At 39.6% G+C, this 10,292-nt stretch overlaps 1 protein-coding gene across 1 annotated transcript; it reads left to right on the top strand.

Moving 5' to 3' along the window:
• Positions 1-6,892: 6,892 nt before the first annotated feature.
• Positions 6,893-9,487, top strand: LOC148038018 (uncharacterized). Its single transcript, XM_087667995.1, has 3 exons — positions 6,893-7,860; positions 7,961-8,239; positions 8,335-9,487. Exons 1-3 carry the CDS (start codon positions 7,477-7,479, stop codon positions 9,463-9,465), a joined length of 1,794 nt encoding a protein of 597 aa, XP_087524121.1. The 5' UTR covers positions 6,893-7,476; the 3' UTR covers positions 9,466-9,487.
• Positions 9,488-10,292: the final 805 nt, after the last annotated feature.

The following is a 10,292-nucleotide window of genomic DNA, read 5'->3' as shown; positions in this document are numbered from 1 at the left end:
TTACCTTTGGAGATTGAGCTACCTATAGTATGGTTTACTCTAAATCATTCTTTGGGTGAAGAGGAAGCATTGTAAGAAAGGTTCACTTCCCTTACATATCTTGATGAGATTATGTTACAAGCCTTGTTACATCAAGAAGAAGGGAAAAAGTAGATGAAAATGCTTCATGACTTTCGGGCTAAGAAGTATAAATTTGCTAAGGGTCAATTGGTCTTATATTATGATGCCTATTGTGAGCTCTTCCCAGGCAAGTTGGAACCCAGATGGGATGGTCCTTTATAAGATTGTTTGTATAGGAAAGAATGGCTCTACAACCTTTTTACTAGATTTGCAAGGGGTAGAGTTCAAAACTAAAGTAAATTTCAATAAACCGAAGCCCTATTATATATAGGGGTTGATGTTGGACTTGGATGCCTTTGTAGGTCCTTCAAGATTCAACTTAAACTTGCAGAGGATACAAAGACTATTGGATGGCAAAAATCATTCCTTATCTTGAGCATCCATATTTAGAGAATCATTACCACCAAGGCAAAGTGGTCTAGTAGAGTAAGGGTCATCACATTATTGAGTGGCAAGATGAATCTTTTACATTGGATACTCGAGTCTATTGCCACTACTATCATAGGGTTTTGACTAGCATCCCTATTAAGTTTAGTGAGGAAGGAGGGATTGTACTCGTCTTACACCCCCTCTATTGATTAGATTTTGATTATTGTAAGTACAAATATGTTGATCGTCATGGCAGGTTTCATCAATGAAGCCTTGGTTTATACAATATATTTTGATGGAGCTTCTCGAGGACCTACTAAGCATGCGAGTGTAGGGATTGTCATAAAAGATCCCCATTGTCGAGTGGTTTTAAAAATGGGAGTGTATTTAGTCATTGCTTTTACAAATAACATGGGGGAATACAAGACCTTTCTTATGGGGTTAAATCTAACCAGACATGGTGGTATTCACTGGTTATTGGTGAAAGGCGACTCACAGTTAGTGTTGAACCAATTGAATGGGACCTATAGTGTGAGAGATCCCATTCTAAGGATATACCATCGTGCAACCTTGCACAACCTTGAGATCTTTGAGACAATGACTTGCTAGCTAATTCCTCAACAATGGAATCACTTGGTAGACTCCCTAGCTAATTATGCCTTTGTTGAAGATGTTTTTCTTAACTGTAGTCCTAAGGGGTTTTTACAATTGCCTCTTGATGTTAGTCTAGGGCTAGTGTGGGGACTACTTGTGCTGACATGTCTTGTTTTGGTCGCCGATGGTTAGTATGGGTTCTGAGCCAGCTCTAGTGATTGACCATCTTCCTATTCTATCATGGATGTATTAGATCATTCAACGGGATATTTGTAGGACACCCCTCGCTATTTATGCAAGGGGGTTAGCTAATAATTTGATTCATTTAGTGTAGGGCTTGAATGGCCATCCCCTTGGTCTAGTTTTGTGCTTCCATGAGGTTTATATGGGGGCCAAGGGTTTGTTTTCCGTAGTAAGTTGATGAATGATGTGCTTTATAACTATAATTTCATTAGACTAAGAGGGTCATTCCTATTGGATTTAATGTTTGATTTCGTTAGGCCAAGAGGGCCATTTCTTTTGCAGTGAAATGGTTTATTTCATTAGGCCAAGAGGGCCATTAGTTTGTTTGGTGTGGGTGTGGTCAATGGCTTTTGTTTTAGTGCTATACTAAATAGATTCGACGGACCACTTGGAGGGAGCCTCTTGCTGCATAGAAGCTTTTTCTGGTCAAGTCCAAGTGATGTCCTTCCTTTATGAGTTCTTGCTCTTTATGCTATATGTGTATATGTATGTGGGATATTTTTCTTTTTGTTGGGGACCAGCATTCAAGGCATGAAGTCCCAAGGTTTGGTTAGGTGTGTCTGGGGAGGTTCAAGCAATTGTCTACCTCCTATAAAGACATTGTCGGGCACTGTAAGAGCTATTTTTGAGGGTAGTCCTAGTGACCTTGTTCTACTAGCCTTCTAGGCAGCTGTTTCTAGGAATCCCTATTAGTTTTAAGGCAAATAGGGAAGGCTGTCAAATAAAAGAGATGAAATAATGAATATATTTGAAATATATAAAGATATGAAGGTGTATAAAAAGGAGTTTTAACCCCTTTAAAAAAGAAAATAAAGAAAGAAAAATTCCAAGAGCAGATGATCATTGCCTTGCAAAGGCCTGGTAAGTTCTTGGGGATGAGTCAGAAAACTCAGGGCTCATGTCTTGTCTTCTTAGAGGTGGCATTTAGCTGAAAAATAAAATAAGGATGGTTGGAGCGAAAATAAAAGTGAGTGGGAGAAAATGATTTAGTGTCACCTTGCAAGAGCTTGGTAGGATCTTGGGTATTGAGACATGACCTGAGGTCCATGCCCTGTTCTCCTTGGGTCATGATATGCCCGACTCCCTTATTTTTACATACTCGAGTATGAAATACTGAAGGAAAAATATGGTCAAAGGGAAAATATGTGTCTTTTTATAGACCAAGCTATAGGAGTCCTCGCCTAGTAGGAGTTCCTTGTCCAATTGCCCTAGGCTAGGTAGGTAGGTCAGACCGCCACTTAGGATGACTCCTTTGATAGTTCTTTGTAGCCCGTCTGTGTTGGAGCAGTTGGTTAGTCTATGCTTGGCCTATCCCTTGTGGATTTCATGCTTTGATTTTGTTAGGGGGTTAGATGAGAGCTATGGTTGTGCTCTATTGTGTATTTTATTTGTAGCAGCTTGATACTCTTTATGATTTTTGTTTGTGTAGCTCAGTTCGTAAGGTCAACGGGTTGAGCCACCCTATCCCATGGTCGTCAATGAGAGTGGATTTGAAAGCCAAAATTCTAGTGTAAAAGTGAGTTGAGACCCATAAAAGAGGCATTTTTGGTGCAAAATGAAATAGTTATAGATCAAGGCGCTAGAGTTTTCCTAGATGCATTTTGACGTCTAGAATTCAACACAAGTATCCCTTTGTCAATTAGAGTTCATTTGATCTCCCATTTAATGGCCACAAGGTTTAGCGTTATGAAGCAACTATTGGATCTCGAAGCCAAAAAGCATGTGACAGAGGCTTGGGGTGATAGATTTCAATACCAGATGGCTACTCGTTCAGTCTTGGATAGAGATTTCGAAGCCATTTGTCTCTATGTCGACGTCTGAACCACTTTGGGTCAAGTATGAATATAAAAAATCAGAACTAGTTACTTTGGTGGTTATGTATTAATCATGGCTTAAGAGCCAAAAATAAAAAAAAGGCTCACAAGATTTTTTTCAACACCCTTTTCTCCATTAAAAAAATGCAAATTTTGCACCTGTCATGATCATCCTCCTCCTCTCGGGCCTGAGATCCACCATTTTTTTTGCTCTCCATCACTTTGATCCTCGCGGAGAATGATGTAGTAATTAGCAAGATCAAAATTCAGTCTTTCTCTCTCCACTTCGTTGCTTGTTCACATGGCTGTTTATGAGTGTGAGAAGGGAAAGGCTGATTCAATGAATCAATGATGGACGATGATTCAAGAGTATAATGGCACATAGATTGGGTAATTTAGATGTGTCAGTGATTGAAAAATAATGTCAGTGGCTCCAGTTTCTCGAAATACGAGGCGTATGTATGCAAAATTTTGAGTAAGTGACTCTTATTTAATTTTTATGATGAATCTTTTGTGCATATGATGAGAAGATGATTGCAAATGGTTGAAACATATTTGTTAATGTTTGTAATTTTATAAATTCATTCATTTTTCATCTCATATATTAAAAACAATAAAATCACAAACCCAAAACACGGGATTTAATGGAAAATAGTATTGTTGTTGGATTTTGGGGAGGATCGAATGATGTTTGCATGGCATGAAAATGGGTATCCTAATGGATCACACTTCACATAAGTCATACATATCAGTAAACTCAAAAAAATCAATATTCTATGTTGAAAGAAATGAAAAAATTCATGAAAAATAGTCAAATGAAGAGAAAAATAAAGAAAAATTAGTTTTTGTGCGTTAAAATTTACAGAAAATCAGGAGAACATTTATGAATGTATAATGAAGGTGAAACATGAGGGTTTGCCTTAGATTGCCTTTATTTATATGTTAACATGTGTGCTTAGAACTTGTTTTTATGAAAAATTAACGCAAAATCTTGCTACATTTGTGTAAGTAATCTAAACATAAACAATAGGGTGTGTGGGATTGAAATGGAATGATGTTTAATTAAGTTACTAATTTCTTTGTATATCTTCACATATAGGCAATGGTTTATATAAGTTTTAAGAGGTTCAGTAGCATGGGTTAACCCGATGCTGTTCCTTAGCAACGCAACATGATGCTAGTAGAAAGAAATCATGAAAAGATTGTTTGTGCACTTCACATTGACTGGTTTTTAGTTAATTTATTTGAGCATAGAATGCCGTACACTTTGCATATGAAATCTAAATATGGTATCAGAAGATAAAATTCTTGGATGCATTGCAATTGTATATCTAGGTGAGGACCAATATTGAGAGTGTAAGATTCCCCTTTGCTGTAGGGTAGCGCAATATCTTGGGGGAAACGAATTAAGTGAGGTATATATACAGTCTCTTGATTGTTACGTTTATATTATGAGAGGACTTTGTCACATTTGTGTTCTATGTGTAAGACAATGCATCCTGGGGCCAATCCCCAAGATGTAAGAGACTCGTGAAGGATCCATAGCATTCTCATGGGGGAGCTCTTTGTATATGTGAATCGAGATGTTGATCACTTGTATGTTGGATACTCCCTGTGTTGGTGGGCAAATTTGTTAGACTACAAATCAATACAAACACATGATTTTGCTAGATCGATGTATATCTTGAATGGGAATATTACAATTGGCAAAAGATGAGGTTAAGAGCTTTATAATTGTGACATAGCAATGGGACATTACAAGAATTGAGGAGATGATTGTGAGTGCATCTCTTTAGAGGGTTTTTGTTAAAATTGTTGGGGATTGAAATGATGGTTTTTACTTGAGACATGGTTAAGGACTCCAAAAGGGACCTAGGACTTATTTTTATAAGCTTTTAGACCTTCTGAACAACATATAAATTGATGAGGTAAATTTAGGTATTTTGGTAGAGCTATAGGCTCATTCTCTCATTTCAAAGAAATAAACAATATGTAGCCCAAAAGTAGATTGAGAATAAATAATTAGTAGAATTCTATATTGGATCTTATGTGTCACCTAATAGGTCAAAGTCATGACAAACATTGCAAATGAATTAGACTATTTGGATATAACCAAAACAATGAAGGAATGGGGGAGGTGATTGATGAAGGCTATGGATTTCACCATAAAATGTTTATCCTAGGTGGCACTTTACATTGTTCACACATAATTCATGACCAGCCATACCTTTTAGGTATAAAAATGAAAAGTGCAATGTAGCTATGCTGAGTGTGATTCAACAACACACATGATTTAATCATAGTTTTAGTGCTTTAACTATTATTATAGAAAATTATGGTTTTGTACAACCAAGGGGTTAAAACATAAAGATACACATTGATGCAAATGATTTTTTAGCAAGAAAGGAGCTTCATACTATTCACACCAAACTAGAGGAGCTTCACACTTTTCACATCAAACTATAATTTTTGTCAGATTCAAATACCTACATGAATGTCGAGTATTCTTGTGATCATGATCAAAAGTACATGATTTTTTTGACATTGAAAGGTGATGGAGAAAACTCTTGCAAAAGGGATTTGGTAGATGATGGATGTGTTAAGAGTAGGAATATTCTTGTTCATTTAAAAAACATGACATTCTCCACTTACAGGATCAAACTAATGTTAAGACATTGTTTCATATCTAGACAAGTTTTCTCATTGACCTTGTTACCATGGGCATATTTGAAAATTACATTTAAAGAAAGCCAATGAAGTGAATTGGCTTTCTTTAAACAAGCTTAGCGCTCTAAAGAAATATATTTGCCATTTTGAAAAGTCTTAGAAAGTGGCCCTACGCTTACAAAGTGAGTTATGCTCTTCTTTGTAGAGTTAGAGCCTAAGGGTGGGTTCACAATAGGGTGGACAGATGGACACTCACAAATCCCATTCGCCTCATATTCACACATAGTATCTTATTTTGTTTTTGCCTCATTGTTTTATCAAATTATTGCACCATGTTCAACATGGGTGTGGTGGGACATGCTCGATGTTTGCCCACTTTTCCAAATGCCAATCTTATTTTGATGTGTGTGAGAGATGTACCCGCATGAAGCGTGTGTTCGAATGTGTTTGAACCTCCTTTCATACATCCCTCACCTCCTCCATACATATAATCAACCAAATTCAAATTACTATGTTTTACATTAAATTAAAGAATATAATTAAGTCTTAATCAGTTCAATGACTTTCTATATTGTGTTGGTAGAATGAATAATCAACAAGCAAGCAAGAGGCCATACAACAAGTTTTAGATGTGGGAAAAGGGGCTCTTCTCTCGTTTTCCCCTATAATGTTCAACACTATGAGCTTCTACTCGGGTGGGGTGAGCAACCCCCTAGCCCCAACTGCACCTAGCTATGTATGGGGTCTTCCCTTGTAGCAAAAGCTTTTGATGTTGCCATGGTTTTACAATGTGGGAATTCTAATATGGGGATTATGATGTGGGAGGTAAGTCTTAATCAACTCAAGGACTTCTATTTTGTGTTTGGTAGAGTGAAGGCTACAACCTTTGAGTCCTTGTGTGATCTACCTAGCATGGGGCCAGTGCTCGAAAAAAACCTAGGTATAGTGTAATCCCACCTTCAAATTTCAAAATTTACCTTAAAAATAAAACTTGAAGGTGAAAAAACCTATAGATCTAGGAGAATTTTAGTGTATTTTGGCCTCATTACCTCTAAATTTTGAGAAAACCTCTTTGTCTTCCCTCCCACCTTCAAGGTTTTCCAAAAAGATTTATTTCGAGCATTGATGTGGGGCCTTTGCGAAACGCGAAATCCATTTCCTGCTTTCCGCTTTGCTACCTGCATCAGCAAAGCGAGGGCATGGTATGGCTCTCTTCTTCATCAAACGGCGACAGACGAACAGAACGGACGGCACAGAGAGACATGGCAGGAGACATCGAAAGCTTGCTGCGCGAGGGTAGTGCTGCATTCTAGTTTCTTTGCATGACAAGGAGGAGCCGCAGAGAAGCTCCGGCATAGCTACTCAACATCGAGCTGGATTTGTTTAAGCTCTTGCCATCTGAGAATACATACTTTGGCTTCATCGATGATGCCAGACGTTTTTTGCTTTCTTGCCTTGTAGTGATGGCCGGCATGGCCTCAATGGAAGAGCATACTTGATTTATTTGCAGAAGAAGCAGTTCTGTCTCTAGAGGAGTCTCTCAGAAAGACTCCATCCCCGCGTGAGAGAGAGAGAGAGAGAGAGAGAGAGAGAGAGAGAGAGAGAGAGAGAGAGAGAGAGAGAGAGAGAGAGAGAGAGAGAGAGAGAGAGAGAGAGAGAGCATGACGCTATGCCTCTCCCTCTGACCGACCGCCATCGCTTCTCGCCTGCACGGAGATTTTGCTGCCTCCTTTTTGTACTGATTTGTCAGCTCACGTGGATTCTTCCCTCTGCATTCTTCTTCCTCTTGCAGACCTCCACGCCGAGAATTCTTATACTGCACGACCGCAATATCTCAAGAAGCCTGCAGGCAAAGGCCTTCGCTGGCCCTGTCAAAGTTTTTGGCACTAAAGAGCTGAACTTAATACAGACAATCCACGAGGAATGGACTCGCTTCTGGCCTGGGATGAAGGAAAAGCTTGTCGCAAAAGGCTTTGTGGAGCCTCCAAGCAGGACTTGTTTCATGTGGCTGCCACAATGCCATACTTTGGCCAAGAATTCAAAGATTCTTGAGGTGAACCTAACATTATCACTGATGTATATTTCAATTTTTCATATGAACCGTTGGTGCCTCTCTTTCTCACATTCCTACATTTCGATTGATCTTCTGTCAGATTGTCACTGAGGCTATCGGGCCCAACGTTCTACTGTATGGTGTGAGCTCTTGGCAAGGTAAAAGTAGTGAGCTTTTGCGGCGTTTCCATAGAGATCCAGAAGCGTTAGGCTGTGAAAGATCATTGAGCTTTGTCACCGGCACCAGTCTGCAGCTCATCAGCTTGTCTCACAAGCTCCCTGAGAGGCTTTTCCAAGCTATCTTGCGCAATTTACAAGCTGTAGAGGAGGAAAGCCTGAGTATTCGAGACGAGCAAGAGCAAGTCGGCTTCCTAGTAAGGGTAAGCAGAATTAGCTTACACATGCTTTCTAGTCGGTCCTCTGATGAGATGAGTTGCCATTGAAGCAAGGTTTTCAACATGTATGTGCTACACAGTCTTTTGCATCAAAGGTGAAGAGAATGGTGAGGACACCAGATATTCGCCTAGAGATCTTGCAAGCCAATGATGGCTATGGCATCTTTTTCCAAGGCAGCACAATATACCGTCTTGGTGAGGCTCCTCTGGGTGGGACAACTTTGCTGTTACAGTTCATCTCGGCAGACTGCAAGGTAAGAGATGCTCGGAACTTTGGATGGGGGTCACAACAGATGCAGGCCATTATGTACATGCCGCCTGTTCTACTCCTTTCTGGTGATGGTGCAACAGTAGGAGCCACCAACGATGTGCATCTGAGCTTGTTACCAGACCAAACAGTGGGAACAAAGATTGTGAACAGAGAGCATAGTGTGCTGGGAGATGTAGCTGAAGACTTAGGAGTTTGGAACATGAATGTTTCTCATGTGTCCAATGTGACTGTGTTTTCAGGCTCTAAGTCAAGTGTAGCATGGAAGGATATGGGAATATGGAATTCTGTAGATATTGGAGAGGTTTCCACAGATGTGGTAGCAAGGGGCAAAATTGATCATTTTCTTTTGAAACAGATGGTGCCATCTTTGGAGTTTGGCAGAGTCAGAGGTGAAGAGGAACAGGTTGTAGTGGTTCTACGCGAAGGAATATTGTATTTCAGGGCCATCAGTGATAGTGAACTTAGTTTCTGTGAACTTTTGGAGCTCAAACCAGGTAGTGCTGTTGTCTTTTCAAAGAAACTGCACCATGCTCTGGTTCCTTTGGGACCTGAGACCGCTTTCATCTCTTTCCGCTGGCTTGGATATGAGAGAAGCAGGTCTTTGGGGGAGCCTCTCTTAGTTAACAAGTCATATGGCTACAGCTTTACAGCAGCAACGGAAGGACGGACTGTCTTACTTTCAAGTGGACAGGCTTATGATCCAGATAATGATGAGAATTGTGATGTCTTAATCTTCATAGTGGAGGGTTATCTTCTACAGGTTCTTCCATCAAATTTCACACTGGGAGCTCCAGATGTTTTACTCATCCCTGCAGGGCAATCCTGTGTACTGTGGAATATCGGTGGTCTGTCTGTGAAGTTTTTTGCCATGCACCTGTGCAGGTTCAAGGATGGAACAGTGATCTCCACATCATTTGGAGCAAGCGGCAAGATTTTCTGAACTTCATATTGTATTTTGTTGACATTGGGTATTCTTTTCATTGCGTCAGGGATCTATTGAAACAATCAATTATAGTGGCAATGACTTTTAACAGGAGCCGTGATTTTTGTTGGCATCATCTCCTAAGGCTATTGCCTGAGAGAGAGTCACTTTCTTGTGGGTGGCCACAAGCAGGCTAACTCATTACTAGTGAAAGAATAGAGAAAAAGGAACACAAAGAAAGATTTGATTGCAAACATGCCTTCTCTTTCCGGCAAATTTCACCGGCAAATTTCAGGTGCTTCTGTGGCATCTTGAGTTAGCAAAGATCATGCAGTTCTTAGCAGACTGAGTTCAAGACCTCTGCTGCATTTAAGTATAGCAACACATTTTTCATCCAGGGAAAGTTTTCATTGTGCTTTGGATGTTGCACTGTCACTTGTTGAAGGTTGGTAAACTCCAGTTTTCAAACTTCCACTACAAAGGCACTTGTGACTTGTGTAGTTTTTTATTTTAATAGCTCAATGGTGGTAAATTAGTGATTCTTTTGTTACACAGAGGTTACTCCACCTTAATATCCGATATGATGTCGTTTGTTCACAAAGTGACCAGTCCTCTGTTCTGTTAGTCATCAAGCATAAAGCTGTGTTTCTCATTTCTAGGGGAAGCAGTCACCTATTATGGCTTGTACAGAATGGTATAGCTTTAAGTTTCCACTTCAAGTATGTTTAACTTGGAAATAAAATTGTGTAAAGAGGCCTTTGACCGACAGTAGTAGTAAAGAAACTGCAGATTAGAAATACAAGGGCAACCAGATGTGGTCAGATGATGATGGGTAGTAATCACAA

Source organism: Lygodium microphyllum, chromosome 3 (assembly GCF_053477565.2).
Source record: "Lygodium microphyllum isolate KBCC chromosome 3, Lygodium_microphyllum_v1.1.10, whole genome shotgun sequence".
In the NCBI taxonomy this organism is placed as follows: Eukaryota; Viridiplantae; Streptophyta; class Polypodiopsida; order Schizaeales; family Lygodiaceae; genus Lygodium; species Lygodium microphyllum.
The sequence above is the reverse complement of the archived record's forward strand: the minus strand, read 5'-3'. Positions and strand labels throughout refer to the sequence as shown.